The sequence below is a fragment of the Equus asinus genome, chromosome 5 (genome assembly GCF_041296235.1).
Source record: "Equus asinus isolate D_3611 breed Donkey chromosome 5, EquAss-T2T_v2, whole genome shotgun sequence".
Classification (NCBI taxonomy): Eukaryota; Metazoa; Chordata; class Mammalia; order Perissodactyla; family Equidae; genus Equus; species Equus asinus.
The window spans coordinates 32018282-32038522 of record NC_091794.1 but is presented as its reverse complement, the minus strand read 5'-3'; the positions used below and the strand labels follow the sequence as shown (position 1 = coordinate 32038522).

The 20241-nt window shown below is 37.4% G+C and overlaps 1 protein-coding gene across 3 annotated transcripts in view; it reads left to right on the top strand.

Annotated features, from left to right (window-relative positions):
- IL1RAP (interleukin 1 receptor accessory protein) overlaps nucleotides 1–18619 on the top strand; it is a 127151-nt gene extending 108532 nt beyond the window's left edge. For 2 of the 3 annotated variants that reach the window (XM_070509205.1, XM_070509204.1), the window contains exons 9-11: nucleotides 5651–5800; nucleotides 7125–7268; nucleotides 17318–18619. In XM_070509205.1, coding sequence (XP_070365306.1) covers nucleotides 5651–5800; nucleotides 7125–7268; nucleotides 17318–18036 — 1013 coding nt within the window. In that variant the 3' untranslated portion in view covers nucleotides 18037–18619. Of the gene's footprint in view, nucleotides 1–5650; nucleotides 5801–7124; nucleotides 7269–9809; nucleotides 13384–17317 lie in introns of those variants that run through there. The other variant, XM_070509206.1, reaches the window with a different exon arrangement.
- Nucleotides 18620–20241: the final 1622 nt, after the last annotated feature.

Sequence of the window (20241 nt, the reverse complement as noted above, 5' to 3'; positions counted from 1 at the left end):
GAGCAGTGCCAGGTCCGTGCCTGGGATCCGAACCTACATACCCTGCGCTGCCGAAGTATAGCACACTTCGGCCAGCCCCCATCTCATTTTTTAATACCTCTAAAGAAGTTGCAGACATCAGTAAAGTTATCACCTAACATTTAAGCATCTTGTATTATCTAGATTTTAATGTTTATTTACAATTCTCTTGCTTTTTTTTAGTTAAAGTTTGCATAGTGACAAATTGCATAACTCAAGTTTGATGACGAAAGATGCTGAGCCCTTTTTCAGGTGCTTATTGGTCCTTGGTATCTTCTTTGTTGATATATCTGTTGAAATATTTTGTCTATTTTATAAGTGGGTTGTTTGCGTTTTCATTGTTGAATCTTAGGAGTTTTGTATCTGTTCTGGATACCAGTCCTTTGTCAGGTACATGTTTTGCAAATACATTTTCCCAGTCGGTGTCATGCCAATTCCTTTCTTTAATGGTATGTTTTAATGAACAGAGGTTCTTACTCATCATGAGGTGTAATTTATTAGCATTTCCTTTAATGATTATCGCTTTTTGTGTTCCAGGAAATCTCTGCACGCCCCAAAATCATGACGTTTCAGCTTTTTTGGGGGGTGGTCTATGATCCATCTCCAGTTATTTTTTAGGGGGATGTGGTATGAGGTAGGAATTGAAGTTCAGTCTCTTCTTCTATGGATATGCAATTCCAGCACAATTTGTTGGAAGGATTTTCATTTCTTCATTCTGTTGCTCTGGTTCCTTTGTCGATATTTTTACTGGATATATAATGAAGGTTGGAAGTTTTGCTTTTCTTTTTCTTTTTTTTCTTTCAGCCCTTTACAGATGTCATTTTCAGTGTATTCTGGCTAATATTTCTAATGTGAATTGGGCAGTTTGGATTTTTTTATCATTGTTCCCTTTATGTCTGTCTCATCTCTTTTTGTTTGGCAAATTTTAAGATTTTTCTCTTCTGCATTGATTTTCAAAATTATATTATGGTATCCTTTGGTGTGGTTTTATTTGTATGGCTCTTATTTTGAATTATTAATATTGCTTGGTTCTGTGAGTTTATATTTTTTGTTTAATTTGAAAAGATTTCAGCCATTGTTTCTTCAAATATATTTTGCTCATTTTTTTCATTTATTCATTCCTTTCTCTTCTTCTGGTACTGCAGTTAAATTTAGGAAAGACCATTCAGTGTTGTCCCACAGGTTACTGAGCTTCTCATTTTTGTTTCATTCTTTTTTCCCCTCTGTGTTTCAATTAGGATAATTTCTGGTGTCCACTGATCATTTCTCTTTTGATACCTAATTTAAAGCATTTTTAATTTCAGAATTTTATTTTTCAGTTTTTGAATTTGTGTTTCTCCGTCAAAATGTCTGTATTGATATTTCCTATTTGCTCTTATAATGTTCATGGACTTTTTTTAAAAAAATTCAACAGACGCATTTATAATATTCATTTTAAAGCATTGAGCTGCTAATTCTGTCATCTTTGTTAATTGTCGTTCTGTTTTTATTGGCTGATTTTTCTTCTGATTATGGGTCATTTGTTTTGCTTTTTCTTCTGTCTAGTTTTTTATTTTTTAATCCTATGCTGGACATTATGGATCTTACATTATTGAGTGTCTGAATTTTGTAAGTCAGTGTTAAGTTTTGTTGTAGCGGGTAGTTAGTTTACTGCATAACAGCTTGCTTTTTTGGAAGCATTTTGCTTATCTTTGCTAGAGTAGGTCTAAAATAGCCTTTTCTCTAAGGCTAAATTGGACCTGTATCTAAGGCATAGGCTATCTGAGGTCTCTCCTTAATACTTAATACTTAATAGTCTCCTTAAAGTTTCTTCTCTCTAAGTGGCCTTAACTGAAATGTCTTCCAGCCCTACATGGACTCCTGGAGTTGATCATTTCCTAGCTCCCTAGTAGTCATTTCTTTCCCGGTAGTTTTTTTTCACTGTTAGTTACTCTTTGACTGACCTTGTGAAGTGTCACCCTGAATATACAAAGCTTTGTATTTTTCCAAATATTTGTGGATTTCCAGAGCTCTTTTCTGCACTGTTTTCTTCTCTCCAGTACCCAGGCCTGAAAATTCAATAGTCCTGAACTCTATTTTCCATCTCCTTAGCTCACTGTAACCACTGTACTTCTTTTGTTTTTCCCCTTTCTGTGTTGCAGTCCCAAAACTGCCTTCAGGCAAAAAGCCATAGTGATCGTTTTTGTATCCTTTCACTCACAGATCACCCTCTGGCACTACCAGTTATCCATATTTGAAAAATTGTTATTTTCAATCTTATAAAGAGAAGGCTACTCCAGTATCAATTATTCCTCTAAGGCCAGAAGCTAAAGTCCAAAGTACCCAAGTTTTAACACATGTGATACCCAAACAAATCAGGTCTGCAGATCCATGCAGTCATAGGTCTCTGGTTTACTATCATTTAAATAAAGCATTCTCTTTGTTTGTGATTTGGGAAAATGGTCATTACCACAGTTCTAAAAATTATCAAGAACTCCCAGCAATTTAGCAAAGAACAGACAGGTTCTGTGGCAGCTTGGAAGTCCAAGCCGCTGCTATTTGGTTCAGAGTCTCATGGATAGCAAGACCCCAACTACAATACCGAAGATGAAGATAATAACTTAGGTTTCCAGGGAGAAACAAGATTGTAGACCAATAACTTGAAACAGGGAAAAAGACTAGAGCTAAAATATTGGACTGGTTTAACCAAGGGTAGTTAGCTGGAAATTTGGGCTCTGGAGCTAGTATTCTTATAGAATTGCAAAAGGGATGGAGGGAATTCTGATTCAGGGAATAACAGCAGAACAAGTAGCTAAATTTGGCTACATCCTGAATCAGATTATCAGTGAGATCAAAGAAAGAAGCAGTTGAAAAGTCCAGTTTGGGCAAATTGCATCGCCCTTTCCTGATTGGAAACCCTTTGTTCTAGGATTGCATCAGAATAAAATCTTTATGCCAAAACATCAGCGGTTCCAGCTGGGGCAGACAGAAAATGTGGGCTGAGGGTCACCCTTTAGCTGCAAGCCAGCAAAGCTTTATGTGAAAGCTTTTTAGAGCACTTCCTGCATGTGATTCAAGCCTTTTAAAAATTCAGGCCTGTGGATTATTTATCTTAAGAGTTCAATTAGTTAAATAGCATTAGAACTTCTTGATATCATCAACATGGCCCCACAAAACATAATCTGTAAATATGACACATGTAATTTTATGGCACAAAACAAAATTAAAAAGCCCCACAAGCAATAAAATAGGCAGTGGTAAAATGAGTGTGGCAGAGGGAAAATTATGAGAGTAATTGATCTCCTGATCATTAAGCAAGATATCTATTGATATTTTTACAAAATCCATTTCAGGTAAGTGCATCCACTGACCTTTTTTTTTTTCTCCCTATTACAAAATGTCCACCCAGAGGGAGCCAAAATAACTGAGCAAATAATGAAGATGACAGTGGGAATTACCTCAATGTACTGTTAACATAGCTTGTACTCAGAAATACCAAGCAGACAGCAGTTTTCATGCCAGCTACCCAAATTGATCTTAGTAAGCTCTCAACAAGTGCACTGACCTAGCTTCTGGCATTTGATGATGGAGTTTTCTTTTTTTAAACCCCCACTGTTCATGGAGTGAGTACCAGAGTACCTGATCAAACTTCTGCACAACTGAGTCCCAGGCTATATCTGCGGTAGGATTAGTCTCCTGAGTTTGGTATCATGAACTCGAAACTCCGTGATTTGCCCTTTAATTAGAGACCTTCAGGCTCAGCTCCAGGCTGCTTACCATTTTCCCCTTAGGGTAGATACCTATTTTCGAAGGGATTTTTCTGCTAGTGTCTGATCAATAATTGAACTTCCTGGTAGCGTTGTGCAAAGATCTCTGGACTTTGGAGTCAGGGAACCTTGATAACAACCCTGGCTTTGAACACAATTCTTCTACACCTTGTCTCGGAAAACACTTAACACCTAGGATGTTCAGGTGCTCACAGAGGCCTTTTCTCACCACCCTAGCTAATCTACCTCTCCTGTCCCAACCCCAGCTCTCGGTCACCGCCATCACCCCACCCTGGTTTATTTCCTTAACAGCACAGATCACTATGTAAAACTAATTGTCTTATATATTTATAATTGTCTTATATATTTATTTCCCCGCATTAGAATATTATCCCAAAGAGACCAGACATCACCACCATTGTATCCCCAACAGCTTCTGGCAAATAGTAGATGTTAAAAAGTAATTGTCAAATCAACTATTACATAATTAAGCCACTCCTGCTTCAGATTCAGTAAATATTCTGTTCCTTTTTCAACCTCTTCAACTTCATTATCACAAGCTACTAAGCAGCCAAATGAAGTTGTTGATACTCAGTATAGTACTCGATTTCTTTTAAACATCCCAGAAGTGTACCGTGTTTTATCTGGAAATGTTCATTGAGATCCTGGGTGTTCTAAGGGTAGGATGCATGAAGGCGACATAGTCTCTACCCAGAAGACTGTCGAGGCAGAGTTTAGTGGGGAGTGAGAGAGAGTGGAGATCCAAGCTTGTAGACAAATTACAATATAATAAAAATGCTGTAATAAAATTGTAAATAAAGGGAACAGTGGAAATTTCTGCCAAGCAGAGGTCAGGTTGCGAGAAGAGTTTTGTTCTAGAAAAGCACGTACAAAATAGTGATATTTGAGAATGGTCTTGAAGACTAAAGAAAGAGAAAGGAATATTCCAGCCAGAAGCCACAGCATGAGCAAAGGCATGAAATTAAATCTTCCTGATGTTTTTGAGGAAAGAGCATTGGTAAATGAGACAGAGGTGGTTGGCGGTTTACAGATCTTATTTATAGGGCTGAGTTAATATCTAGCTTTTAGGTAATTGGGGATTACCTCACTCTATTTCTGAATAATTCCAAAGAAACTGCTAAGGTGCCTATAGTATAAAAATAAGCAGATAATGTTGAAATCTGTCCACACCTGGGTGTTGCAAGTCAATCTTTGGAATATGTATCCTAGAACTGAAGACCTGGAGATACTTTCAGAGCCAAGCCTACTGAGCATTTGATGGATACCCTCTGTTTCTGCCTAATGAAAATAAGATTTTTGAGGCCTATTTCCAAGTATAAAGGAAAAGGAATTAAATTTCTTCCATACGGCACTGGACAAAAGGATGAAATTAAGACTAATGGAATTTTTGATTTTGCTCAATTGAGATTTTGCTCAATTCAACTGTTCCAACAATTAAAATTCTATCAATATCCTAGGCTTGTCCAGGCAGTAGTAAGGATTCCATCCCAAGAGATGGATAAACAGAGGATGGAATTACATATTTCACAAATATTTTTGAGGAGATTCAGGTGTCAGATTGTGAATTAGATGACCTTCTAAATCATTCCCAATGCTAAGGTTCTGTTTTAATTTGTATATCATCAAAGTCTATTCAGTCATCTAATAGTTAAAAATGCCTTCTGTGCCAGGTACTGGAAACAAATAGATAAATATGTCTAGTATTAAAACATAGGGTTTAAACTCTACCGTGTTATCTCTGCTTGTTCACACACATACGTCAGGTTCACTGCTCAGCTACTTGGCTTATCCAGCTATTTTCAGGATAATGGATCTCTGTGATCACCACACAGAAATCAATTCTGTTTCTCTGTTGTTCACTCCAGTGATAGCTCCAAGATACACAGTGGAACTGGCATGTGGTTTTGGAGCCACAGTCCTGCTAGTGGTGATCCTCATTGTCATTTACCATGTCTACTGGCTGGAGATGGTCCTATTTTACCGGGCTCATTTTGGAACAGATGAAACCATTTTAGGTGAGTAATGGAAGCTGGATGTAAATCTTTTCTACTGTCATCTTTAGAAAACATATTGGCTTGGTAAAACCTAGATTAATTGGAAGATTTAATCAGATTACCTTTTGTCTCAGCCCTTACTATTGAAAATCTTTCTAATGTGTGTTAATTCTGCTTTCTTGGCTCAATATGTGATTTAGTCTAGATTAGCACTGTCCAAATAGAATTAATGTAAGCCACATAAGTAATTTATAACTTTCTAGTGGTCACATTAGGAAAAGTAAAAAGAAAGTGAAAATAATTTTAATAGTGTATCTTATTCAACCCAATGTATTAAAAATATTAACATTTCAGCATGGGGTTAATGTTAAAAAGCTAGTGAAGATATTTTAGTCTTACATTTGGTGCTAAATAACTTCAAAATTCAGTGTGTATTGTATTTTACACTTACAGGATGTCTCAATTCAGACCACCTGCATTTCAGGTATTCAGTATCTCCAAGTGGCTTGTGTCTGCTGTATTGGACAGTACAGGTCCACACTCTTTGTACTCGAGGGTGATGCATGCAGCAGCAACATCAGCATCGCATGGGAGCTTATTAAAAGGAGAATCTTAAGCATAACCCCTATTCTGAATCCGAATCTACATTTTAACAATATTTCCAAATGATTCACGTATACATTAAAGTTTGAGAAGCACTGTTCTTGTGCACATGCGTGTGGTGACAAGAATGGGACATTTAAACATCCAGATTCTTAGATCCATCCCATAAAGAATCTCATTCAGTAGGTTTGTGGAAGAGACACATAACCTTTATTTTTAATGAGAAGTGATTTTATAATTAGGCGACTTTGGGAAAGATCGGTTTATTGAAGCTAAGTATATTTTTAATTATAGTTATCTTCAGGTATAAATAATTTAGACAGTTTCTAAAAGTTTTGCTCACTTTATAATTCTGATATATTTGTGAGGGACATCCTAGAACAGGAACTAGAAATTTTCTGTGTGGTATTAATTGCCAGCACCTATGATTGACTAACTATGTGCATCCTGATTCTGTTCATTCATAGTTGAATGAGACAAGCCTTACTCATTCTCCACTATAAAAACCGAACTCAGTGAGATGAGAGTAGAAGACACATCAGATAAAATTTGCAATTACACCTTAAAATAGTCATTTTGCCTGGAGACCTGTCACAAGTGGGAAATCACACTGAAATCTGTCAGATAATTTATATATGTGAAAAATGGAAATATCTAATATGCAGAAGTTCAATTTAAGAAAAAATGGAATACTATTGAGAAGCTTTCCTAATTTGTATTGGATCTGTGTTCCTTTTGCTAGATGGGAAGGAATATGATATTTATGTATCCTATGCAAGGAATGCTGAAGAAGAAGAATTTGTATTACTGACCCTCCGTGGAGTTTTGGAGAATGAATTTGGATACAAGCTGTGCATCTTTGACCGAGACAGTCTACCTGGGGGAAGTAGGTGTTTCAGATGAGTACAAGTGATGCTACCCTGAAAGGCTAAGAGGATCCTTAACTTTGGATCATGTATGAGAGTCATGGCTCAGCTCTACGCTGGCATCTTTGGACATTTAATGTCCAATTCTTTGATGTAATTGACAGAGACTCTCTAGGAATGTAACTACATTGTAAGATGTAGAGTATTCGAGTGCAGTTTTTGGTATTGCAGTATTTTCCCTTAGAAGCTTTAAAAACTTAGTGTCAGAGAAGTGTGCATGCACAGTGGATTAGAGCTCTATTCAATGCCACAGCTTTAAATGCCCTGTTTACTCACATTTAAAGTTTTAGAAGTTTTAGTTAACCTAATTTATTTGCCTAGAATTGTTTTGCAAAGGTTGAGTTTAAACAATACATTTTTACAAAGACTGAGGTTTCTTCAATTTTATTAAAAATGAGTGCAGAGGAGACTGCATGGAATCTTTCCTTGTATTACTCACTGATAATAATCAGAATATTTCCCATTGGCATTTGCTAATTTCCTTTTTCTCAGTTTTTTTCCCTAGCAATCAAATGCTACTCAAATTCCTCTTACTTTCTATCAGCTTATACATTTGAGACAAGTTTAAAATTTTACAAAGGCCAGTATATTCTAGTAAGTTAAAAAAAAAAAAAAGCTTGAATTGGTAAACCTTTTAAAAGAAAAGTACACCTCTATTTTCAGCTCCACATAGTAACACGTAAAATGTAGTCCATTTGAGTCTATTTTAATAAATACATGATAGCATTGCCAAAGCCATTATTAAACTTCTTACTGTTGAAATGCATGTAATGTCTCTAATCTTCATGACAAACTAATTTTCTTCCTCTAAAATCTGGTTTATGTTAAACGTTTAACATTTTTTTGAATGTTAATTTAAAATTTTTTAAATATTTTTTAAATGTTATAAGGATAATTGAGATACAGAATAAGACCTAAGTGTTTATTCTCATTTCGAGTTGGCTGAGTCAATTATTCTGTCTCTCAGTCATCACCCAAAATTCCATCATGCTTGTGTTCTACAGCAGAAAGCTCCTTCAGTGTAATTTTGCCAGGAAATAATGACTCAATTGTACAGATAAATTCCACACATTTTAAGACTTAAAGTCCTGAATCATTTATTCATCCATTTATTCATTCATACAGCCATTCAACAAATATTTATCTACTGTGTGAAAAGTTATATAAAGATATACAGTCTAACAACAATATAAAACACTCCAATAGGGATTGGCGGTTCTTTGAAGAATTCTAGTTCTCCATATTTACTCTTGCGTCTTGCTTTTGATGGTTGATCCTTGTGATCTTTTGCATCCCTCCTGCTGCTCTTAATCAGTCCTCTTTGCCTCTGGGTCTCTTTCCATGCTCACACATGGTCAACCTCCAGCACCGCTGCTTGGAGTAGACAATTACTCATTCCTGGATTCTCCTCCAGGCTACATATGCTATTTTAATTGCAAATCTTTCCCCACTGCCTCTGTACGTGGAAGATTAAGGGGCAAACTGACTGCTTAGGGAAGTATAGTAAGCCGTGAAATAGCTTTCCACAACACCAGTGCATTCCCCAGAGTTGGCTCCTATCTGAACCTCAGGTAAAGGATTATGCATTATACAGTTCTTGATAAGCAACCTCGAGGAGATGGATTATTCCCAAGAATTTAGTGACAGGAACTAATCAGACAGAATAAAATTACACTGCATTTCCATTTCCCCTGCTTTTTCTTCTCTTTTTTGACCTGAAGAAAGCATTTGCCAGTTCGTGAAGGCAGACACATCAGCTAGCAGCTGCCGAAACACATGGCTTCACAGTAATGATAGGAGTTTAAGGAGAAAGATACAGGGACTAATTTAGGCTCCAGACTAGAGAGCAGAATAGAAAGCTGAGCTGATGAATGTGATGCCAGCCAAAATGCCATTCAATTGGCTAAATTTTTTTAACTTTCTATTCCAAAAACATAGTGATACCAGTTTGAGTTGGGGAGGTGTCCAGAACAGAGAAGGGCTTTCAAAAAATGAAGATCCCTACTATTGCTGTCCTGTGTTAATGAAAAATGAATTTCTATAATTTTGACTCTATAATGTATATCTTTTTGAATGTTTGCTGGCACTAAAGAGTTGATACATGGATGTCTTTGGGGACAAAGAGCTCAGGAGCTGATTTGACTGAGCCACAACATGCCACACAGTTTGAAGAAATTGATTTCAGTACAACCCATTTATTCCTCATGTCCTGCATAAGGCTTTTGAAGACCAAGGTCACAGAAATACATGCTGACTTCCTGCCTGTTTAGAATTTTCTGGGTGGTGGAATATGTGCATGTAGTTTATATTCTCCCTGAGGAGAGCAGCATCTAGTGAATAGAGTGGTTGGGTCTATGGATTAAGTTTTCAAAGCTTCTTGGTAAGAATTTTCACCTCAATTCTCAGGCTGTCACCCTAAGTTCCCTACGCTTGCTCCTCAAGCCTCATGCTTTTGGGGAGTTCTTGGCCAACACTAATCCCAATGGTGTTTTCTTTCCCAGTTGTCACAGATGAGACCTTGAGCTTCATTCAGAAAAGCAGACGCCTCCTGGTTGTCCTAAGCCCCAACTACGTGCTCCAGGGAACCCAAGCCCTCCTGGAGCTCAAGGCTGGCCTAGAAAACATGGCCTCTCGGGGCAACATCAACGTCATTTTAGTACAGTACAAAGCTGTGAAGGAGACGAAGGTGAAAGAGCTGAAGAGGGCTAAGACGGTGCTCACAGTCATTAAATGGAAAGGGGAGAAATCCAAGTATCCACAGGGCAGGTTCTGGAAGCAGCTGCAGGTGGCCATGCCAGTGAAGAAAAGTTCCAAATGGTCTAGAAGTGGCGAGCAGGGTCTCTCCTATTCATCCTTGAAAAACGTATGAAAGAGACAATAAGAGGGGTAAAAAGACCCAAGGGCACTCCAGGAAGGAAGAGTTCCCCCTTCTTTATTCCCAATTTATTGTGTCATGGACAGAAAAAAATTCTATGGAAGCATCCCCGTTGGGATAAATTCAGGGCAACTACTTGACTGGCTGTTGTTTCCTCAGGCAATGGTAAGGTTTAGAATGATAGTGCCACCAGTCTGTCACCAGTGTCTGATATCACCATGTTCTTTGCAGGCAAAGACTTGGTTGATGTGAATTTCTCCCTCTGCATCCTGTATTCCTACATGTCTCTATTCTCTCTCTCTCTCTCTCTCTCTTTTTTTTTTTTTTGCTGAAGAAGTCGCCCTGAGTTAACATCTGTTGCCCATCTTCTTCTATTCTGAATGTGAACCACCATCACAGCATGGCCACTGATAGACGAGTGATGTAGGTCCACACCCAGGAACCAAACCTGTGCCACTGAGGCAGAGCATGCAGAACTTAACCACTAGGCAACTGGGGCTGGCCTTCTATTTTCCCTCTTTTTTATAATCTTAAATTATGGGGCAGCCTTTGCTGTGGATTTAAGACCCCTTAAAGTTAAATCATCTGTTAACAGGGTCATTATGAGTTTCCAAGTATAGTTTTCTGTTTTTTTAAATTTTTACTCATCCATTGGATAGATAATCAGGGCCTAAATTTACTTTAGCTGAGGATAGTGAGCTCTTTTGCTCATTCTCCTGTACAACACACCATCACAGCAAGACTGACATCAACTTAGGATGATATCAAGCAGTATGACTGAAATGTCCCTTCTAATTGATTTAAAGGGCTTGCCTGAATTTTCTCCTACTATACCCCCTGTGCCCTCTATCTCAGGTAATTGATGTTATATTTATCAACTTGAGAAATATATCACAATTTTTTTGTTAAGTCCTCAATATCTGTAAGTCATCTCACATTTATCACGCCATTTTCCCTATCTACTATACCTGGTATCAGTCATTCAGAGTTTGCGGGTGGCTCCATACTTGGTAGAGTCCGATAGGAAGCTTCTCCTAATGGTGCTAATAGAGAGTAAAATAGCAGCAAAATGCTTTTAGCGCATTTTCTGGCTTGTGAGAAAAGCACAGAACAGGTGTTTGGCAATTTGTCTTTTAAACTTAGCTTTGCTAATGTGACTATTAGGAAAGTGATTTCTTCTCACCTGTTTCTGTCTCCCCATTGTAAAGTGTGGAAGTTAGACTCAGTGACCTTGAGAATGGCTTTTAAAAGCATTAATATTCTATGAGAATTGATTGGACCCCTAGTATTTTCCATATTTTATTCATTGGTTCAGTGGATACATTCACTCCAAACAAGTCAGTTGGAAAAGTCACTGTCATTGAAACTTGTTTTAGTTTGTTTTAAGTGAAATTTTACTGTTCTTAAGACTTGGAAAAGTGAAAACTAAGTCCAGAGTATATAGAGGTAAATATCTATGTTACATATAGATTTTTAAAAAATATATGTACACACACATGAATTATATATAGATATATATCTATATTGCATATATATACACATGAATTATATATATGTGTATATATACATGCCTATGACTTTAAGCCATTGGCACACTATTACAAACCACTAGAACTCTTGTCCAGTTTTTAAATTATGTTTTTACTGTAATGCTTTTGTGTTAGTGTTTTCTGTACATTAATGTTGTTTGTAAATTCACAGCTCATGGAGTGGTAGTCCTTGTTAGCTCTTGCCTTCCCTAAATTAATATAAATACTTACGACTGCTACAGTTGATCTGGGTGCAGTGAAGTCTGTTGTGCACAGAACTTCCGTGGTCACTGCTAAGCAGTAGCCAGTCCTCTGGCATTGACTGATCATCTGCCATGTTCTGAGCACACATTCTTAGAAACTAAGCTATGTTAATTTCAGTGCTCAACTACTGGAGAGAGAAATCTCTGTTTTGACTATCGACTAATAAAGGAAAATAAAATAAAATACCTATAAGTGAGCCTGAGTATCCTAAGAAACACTGTAATTCATAACTTAAGGAAACCCTTATCCCAGTGGTATGAATGTTGATAAGCAAGTCTAAAACTGTCTTCTACATTTAAATGTCCTTCTGCAGTATTAAAGTCCATAATAAATTGTTTCTATATAGAAGAGTTATTGATTATTTTAAATTGAAAGAAAATCTTCATGAATTCTTGACTATAAAACTATGATATGGAGTCCTTCTTGGATCTAATTTTTTTAGCCTTGTTAATGCTTTTCTTTATTACAAACCACAATTACTCCTCCAATTAACCCTTCACTCACAAGACCAGAGGAGAGCTGACTCCACATTAGCTTTGAATATCAATTCTTGAATGAGCTTTAGGTAAATGGAGGACAGTCCCATCACCAAGGGGCCATTCTCTTGCCAATGCTGCATTCTTTTTGCACTTTTGGATTCCATATTTATCCCAAATGCTATTGGGTGCCCTTAGCAATTTCTTGATTTTTTTTTTCCTATTTAGATTCCTGCCTTTGGTACTGAACTTGTCCCAAAACATCTCAACTCTAAAGGATATGTTCCTTTCTAAGAGAATTTTGTTTCAGGATGTTTTGTTTGTTTTATGTCCCAGAAGATGCCCAATGCAGAATATTTGAAGGAAATGGGGAAACATAATTTAGAGAGTGAGAAGAAATTGCTCTCTAGTGTTAAAAAAAGAAACTTAATGGTTTTAGATAAATGATATAAAGACCTTCTTCACCCAACTTAACAAAAAGCAATGATATATAGTGTGTTTAATTAAACAAATATGAAATTTATTTAATGCTCTTCTGTATTGTAACTTAGATAATTCTCTAGCATTCTAACGAACAAGCACTCCATTGTATTGGGAAACAAACCATCACTCCACTTGTTAATTATCCATTTTGTTTCCATAGGTTTTAATATTTTAATATTTTTTTAATTTTATTCATAAACTTTTGTATTTTCCATTTGATTTGTAAATTTGTTTATTTTAAAAATAAACCATTTATTTTCTGCTTTGAGTTTTATTTTGTGCATGTGTTTTATGTCTATATTTTCATGCATGAGCATAAGAAATGAGAATAAAGAGAATTAATGAGACACATGGAAAAAAATGTGAGAAGTTACCTTAGTTAAGTTTCTCTCTCTGAAAGAAGTCTGAGAAAAATGGGAATTTCATCTCAAGAACATTTTCTTTACATGTGAGTAAAAGAGTTACTTAAGTAAAGTGGATTGTTCTAGTATACCGTGTGTGTGTGTGTGTGTGTGTGTGCATGCGTGTGTGTTTGTGTGTGTAGAAGGAGACGGAAAGAGAGAAAAAGAGAGAGAATAATAGAGGCAGAGAAGGAGAGGAAGGAGGGAGAGAAAGGAGAGAGAGCTTGTTTTAAAACAAAGACACAGCCTATTCTTTATTATTTGACTTGGAACTTGGGTAACTTACAGGAATCTCTTAGCTTTTATAGGCTTTAATGCAACCCCAAGGAAGTGGCTTTGGAATGACATCAATTAATTAATGCCATACTTTTAGTTAATGGGCAATAATTTGAATTGAAGATGCCTTTGTATCACAAATTTCAAAGAAATCGGTGATAAATATTTGGAAATGCATTTTCTTTTGAGTTAATAATATTAAGTCCACAGTAACAGGGAGTCTTTCTTGCTTATTTTTTTTTAAATCCCTATTTATTCATTTGTTCTAAGAATATTTATTGAGTCCCTATACCTGAACTGGTTAGATTAGTAAAAATTTTCCTCCTGAAGAATTTTTCTCTTTCAAACCAGTCTTCACAGGGTAGACTTAGGATCAATGGATGGAAGTTATGAGGACGCTGATTTCTACTCAATTAGGAAACAACTTTAAAGCAGAGTGGGACAATCATGTATTTCACTATCTTTGGAGATACTGTGCCCGCTATTACTAGGGGTGTACAAGCAGAGATTTGATGGATCTTATTGAGATTTTGTGTAGGGGCGTTGTGCATTGGATGGTGGCGATGAGCCTGAAGTTGCTTCCAACCCGGAACATAATGAACGGGCTCCTAGAACACAGTGGTGACTATGTAGTTTCAATATCAGCAGTTTCCATATCAGTAGTTTGGATGTCTGGCTGTTACCTTGTTAAAGCTCTCAAGATATTTTCTTCATTCATTTACTGATGTCACTCAGTCTTTGAAACAAGTAAATTCATAGTATAGGAGAGACACATTCACCCTTTAATCTGTTTTATTTCTCTGTTTCTACCAAAGGAATATAGAGTTTCTTTAGCAATGGGCTAGGAAATTAAGTATTTCAGTAGCATTTTTAATCCATCTCTGTTTTAAATGTACAGAGAGAATTTTTAAAACTTACTACTCTCTTACAAATCCACATGTTAAGCTGATTCTCTAAAGTTACCATCAAGAATTGATTCAGATTGAATCAACATTAGTCAATACATTATTTTATTATTAAGTGCACTAGAAATTGAATAATAATTTAATCAGCGATTAATTCAAATGTCTAGCATGTCTAGACATTAACAGATGGGTATCTCTAATTTGTTTAACAACTTTACAAGTTTGCTCACATTATATGCATTTTTACAGATGGATGAACTCAGACTTGAAGATATTAAGATAAAAACAGAGATAAAAATGGGGCCAGCCCTGTGGCATAGTGGTTAAGTTTGACACACTCTGGTTTAGCGTCCTGAGTTCATGGGTTCAGATACCAGGTGCAGACCTATATGACTCATCAGCCATGCTGTGGCAGCGACCCACATATAAAGTGAAAGAAGATTGGCACAGATGTTAGCTCAGGGCTCATCTTCCTCAAGAAAGAAAAGAGGAAGATTAGCTACAGATGTTAGTTCAGGGTTGACCTTCCTCAGCAAAAAAAAAAAAAAAACAGAGACACAGAGATAAATGGAGAAACCAATATTTGAATTGAGATCCATTTCCAAATTAGGTGCCCCCTATTTTTCCCTTCACTTCAAATTTTAAGAGAGAGAGAGAAAGTTTGCTGCTATTTTGTACACTGATAACCTAGCCAAAGAACAAAATTAAAGCCCCAGTTTTCTTCTGGGTGAATTCCAGGAAGTTTATGACTTTTAAAGGCAGGAGTATTTTAGAGTATTGAAAAGTTCTAGACCAGAAAACATGACTTCAAAACCAGTCTAGTCCCAGACAAGAAAACTGGTCTCATCACTATATATTCACACCTCATTTTTTTGAGCCAAACAGAATAAATGGCCTAATCTACAACTCCCTCTGCAAAGAGTCTTCAGCATTAAAAAGTAATAACAAGTTACATCCTCAAATATGAAGCTTTGACAGTATGGAATATATTAAAATATGCCATAAAGGGGGCAACTTGTTTCAAAGTACTATGTGAAGTCTCCTAGGAATAGCCCAACTCCCATCTAAGAAGCATCTCCTACATCCATTCCTCAATGTCTAGAATTCCCCAGTCCATATCTGTTTCTTTAGTGTTGCCTTCTTTCAAATGCAAATCCCACACTTTCAGGGTAGGGTACCAATAATCTTAAAAAAGGAAAAAACAAACACAGTCTCTCTGTTTAGAGGATGTAGGACAGTGTTTTCTTTTCAACAGTGGTATCCCCGTTGGACAAAACATACATTTTCCTAAAGTCACTGTTTTGAAGTGAAACACACGCACACACAATTTGAGTACACAAATTCCTTTTGATGAAAAACTACCCGTGTTGTCTTAAGGTTATATTGTATTTATCATGAGACAGGAGGAGCAGTAGACTTCCTACTCTCACATTCTCAGATTTACGAAAGACAGCTACATAAGATTCTGAGTAGGACAAAAGGGGACAGAGGAGTTTTGAAAAGACACACACACACATGCACACGTGCATGCACACACACACGGGCTTTGAAGCTAAGTGAAAATTTAGATTTATCATTTAGGACCAAAACAAAAATTCTCTAAAACATTTTGCACTCTTGATAAAAGCCAGTCAAAAATTCTTAAAAGTTGAACACGTCTCTTCCAATTTCCCTTCGAATTCATGTTAAATTCACTAAGTGGAAAGAACTAATCTGGCAGGAAGCACAGCTCCTCCATTCCCTGTCAAATTCATATGATCAAATTCACTGCAAACTTTCAGCTTGTCTTCACAGGTTGAAAACTCTCTCCATCACTGTTTCAGCCCTGGCCCCGAAAGCACAGGTACTCAGCCTCATCCTCTGTCTGTAGCACCTGTTTTCAGAGTTGTCCATGGCTGTGATTCACACCTTTGGAATTCCTTTCCTTCAGAAAATCACATTGATTAAGCTCCTAGATCTCACTGTGAGTTGAACACTGCATTTAACTCAAGAACTTTCCATTGGGATCTGTTCAAATCCACCTCAGTAACTATTAGAATTGAATACTTTGCCAGAAGTCTTAACTAATTGACTAATTCTTACCTGTCATCATTGTTGTTTCTCCTTTAATTGATTTTTAGACCAATTCTTCACACAGAAGAATAAAAGAAAGGGAGTTTTGGTTGACAATAGGATCAATATTATAAACTGATGTGTCCTAAAATTTTAAGTATAAAGAGATGCAACTGGGATAGAGGATGTTCGGAGGTGGTAATTCCCTACTGCTTTTTGCTGATCAGACTATGTCTGAAGCATTGTATTCAGTCCTGTTCAGGATGCTACTCTTAGGACACACACATGTAAACTGAACATTATTCAGAGGAAAATGGTAAAAATGGGGAAAAGACTTGATACCACGTCATATGGGGAATAAGATTAAAATCCTGAAGTTCTTTAATCTAGAGATGAGAAGAAAATACAGTAAGATCACAATAGTTGGGAAATATTCCGAATATTTGAAGGCGTCAGATCTAAGACCACCGGATAAAAGTTGCACAGAAGAAATTCAAAACAAGAAACACTTTACAAACAGAGCTGAAATTAGCTGCTTTTGGAGGTAGTTAATTCCTCATCCTTGAAGGCAGCAGATGCTTAGCAACCATTAGTAAGAGTGATATAAATGAGATTCCCTAACTGGACAGATTATTTAACATATATTCAAGTGTTTATTCATTGATGTCTTTTGTAGGACGGACAATGATCAACCGGAACTTATATAAGTTTTCACTAGGCGTTGTCCTATCTTTCCATTTTCCTATAGATACAGTGGAAGCAGTTTTTGACTTCATTCAGAGGAGCCGAAGGATGATTGTTGTCCTGAGCCCAGATTATGTGACAGAAAAGAGCATCAGTATGCTGGAGTTTAAACTGGGTGTCATGTGCCAGAACTCCATTGCCACCAAACTCATTGTGGTTGAATACCGTCCCCTTGAGCACCCACACCCAAGCATCCTGCAGCTGAAAGAGTCTGTGTCTTTTGTGAGCTGGAAGGGAGAAAAGTCCAAACATTCTGGCTCTAAATTCTGGAAGGCCTTGCGGTTGGCTCTTCCCCTGAGAAGTCTGAGTGCCAGCTCTGGTTGGAATGAGAGCTGCTCTTCCCAGTCTGACATCAGTCTGGACCATGCTCAAAGGAGGAGAAGTCGTTTGAAAGATCCCCCAGAACTCCAGAGCTCAGGGAGGGCTGCAGGTGCCTCCCCAGCCCCAGGCACGATGTCCAAACACAGAGGAAAGTCTTCTGCAGCCTGTCGCTGCTGTGTCACCTACTGTGAAGGAGAGAGTCACCTGAGGAGCAAGAGCCGGGCAGAGATTCATACCCAACCACAGTGGGAGACACACCTCTGTAAGCCTGTTTCCCAAGAGTCAGAAACTCAATGGATACAAAATGGCACCAGATTGGAGCCCCCTGCACCCCAGATCTCAGCCCTTGCTCTTCACCATTTCACGGATTTATCCAATAACAATGACTTTTATATCCTATAATTACTCTGTGGTGGGTGGTGGCTGCTGTCTCTACCAGCCTTCTTTGTGTCATGAACCTATGGGAATAGTTGACATTTTTATCATCTAATGGACTATCAGATTGTGTCTCCTTTATTGATTTTTAAAAACTATTTATTTCTAGGAGACAAAAGACCTGAAGGACCTGAATCCAGATTATTGCCTCTAATGGGCTCAGAAGAGCACACTCTTCTTGGGCCCTAGAAGGTCAGTATGTGAAAGTCGCCTAAAGTCTGTTCCTCTATCCTGCCCAATGGTTTAAAATTGAGCAAAAAATTTAAATGTGTTTCCTTTGAGTTTGTTGATAAACTTCATGTTCTGAGTCAGTCAGGGCTACTTGGGCTATGATACTTACAGGGTGTGTCTCCCAAGGGAGCATTATGGAATGGAGTTGGTTCTGGTGGAAGCTGTAGGACTAAGCTCAACAGAAAACCTACAGCATATTTTCCCTGGAAAAACTAAACACACTCACACAGGGATATATGGTGTTCTCGGTCTCACTGTAAACTAATGTTCTCTAAACTGCCTAAAATTGTTGGCATCAATAAAGTTATATTTTTATGTGATTTTATTTGTACTAACAAATTTTTACCTCCCTCTCTCCCCTCTACCTTTTATGTCTCTGGAATTCACATCTGAAGATTATTCCATTTTGGGAAATCAAGATTTGGTTTAGGTACCAGGGAAGTTGAGGTGTCTCTTTCTTTCTTATGTGTATTAGGAGAGATCTGGGAAAAGACTAAATGAGAGTGAGAAATGTTTCAAATGAAATGGAAGTTTGCGCAAAGATCTCATTATATTTGTAGAACTGAGAAGTGAAAAATTCAGGATTGTCAGGGGTTTATGTAGAGTGTGGTGCAAGAATCCTTTCTTCCCATTTAGGGTTCTGAGAAGGAACAGTCAATTCAAGTGCCTATAAGGATCAGAAGGTAAGAAAAATGAGAAAAAGAGGAACAGATATGAACATAATACACAGGCTCTTCCTCTAAGACCCATGTGTATAAGGACGTAGGTACAGATGAGCATTTCTTTACTCTAAACATTTTAACACAATCGTAAAGGGAACGTGACGTTTGATTTACAAGTCAGGGAGATATTAGGAATTGTTGGCCCTGTAGGTAATTGAAGAGCAAATATTTTGTAAAAAGGGAGCAGACTATTAAGCTCCATCTTGATTGTTGCCCCTGACTTAGCCCTGCTGTTGGCAGATAGTCTAGTTTTTCAACGGAATCTAAAAGTCCAGATTTTTATGTAATCTCTCAATTACAAGATGGCTTAAACGTAAAGAAAAAACCAACCAAAACACATCAACACATATTTAGCTTGAGGGTCACACTTTATAGTTTCAGAATGAAAGTATTCACTCAAAGAACATTGTCGAAATGGGGATTTAAGTGTCCCTGACATTACTGAGATGGGAGGACAGAGGCTGGCCCTAAGGACATAGTGGGAGAACTTTATTTCCTCCTCAAATGGCACACATCTAGATAGACCCTCAGAATAAAGCTGATCTGACCCAACACTCCACTGAGGAGAAAAAGCTAGAAAATATTGTGCCCTCCATCTACTCTGTAGAGGGTCCCTGCCTGGCGGGTTTACTGTAAGAAAATTAGAAGCACAATTTTCTATCCCTGAACTGGAGCAGAGTAAAAAGAGCAAAAGGCCACACCAGACCTGAACAGTCACCTTCAATACCTTAACCCTGGCTGCTGGTGAGCTATAGCCCAATGAGTGTCAGCCTTTCTGTCACTAACAGTGAATGAGGGATGGAGAAAGAAACCAGAAGTTTCATGCCACTAATCCTCTTGGAGAGAAAAGCAGAAGATCCCTTCTCTGTTGAAACAAGAAACTATTAGATCCTTTTCCTGTTGAAACAATAAGATGAAGGAATAAGGGCCCTCCAGAGTAAATGTGACTCATCGAAGAACTTGTAGTTAGGAAATGACAGGTTACCCTACCTGGATATCCAGCAGAAAATGATTGAGCACCACCCATGTTCTACATCGCATTCATTCTCAAAGAGATTAATCCATCCTTCTTCAAGGATGTTCAAGGATCTTCACATGGAGGACACATAGCAGTTTCTCTCCAAATATATTAACACTGGGTAATGTCAGTCATTCCAAATCCTAAGAAGGGAGAGAATGGTTTTACCAATAATCAGCACTATTGCTTATTAGGATAGTG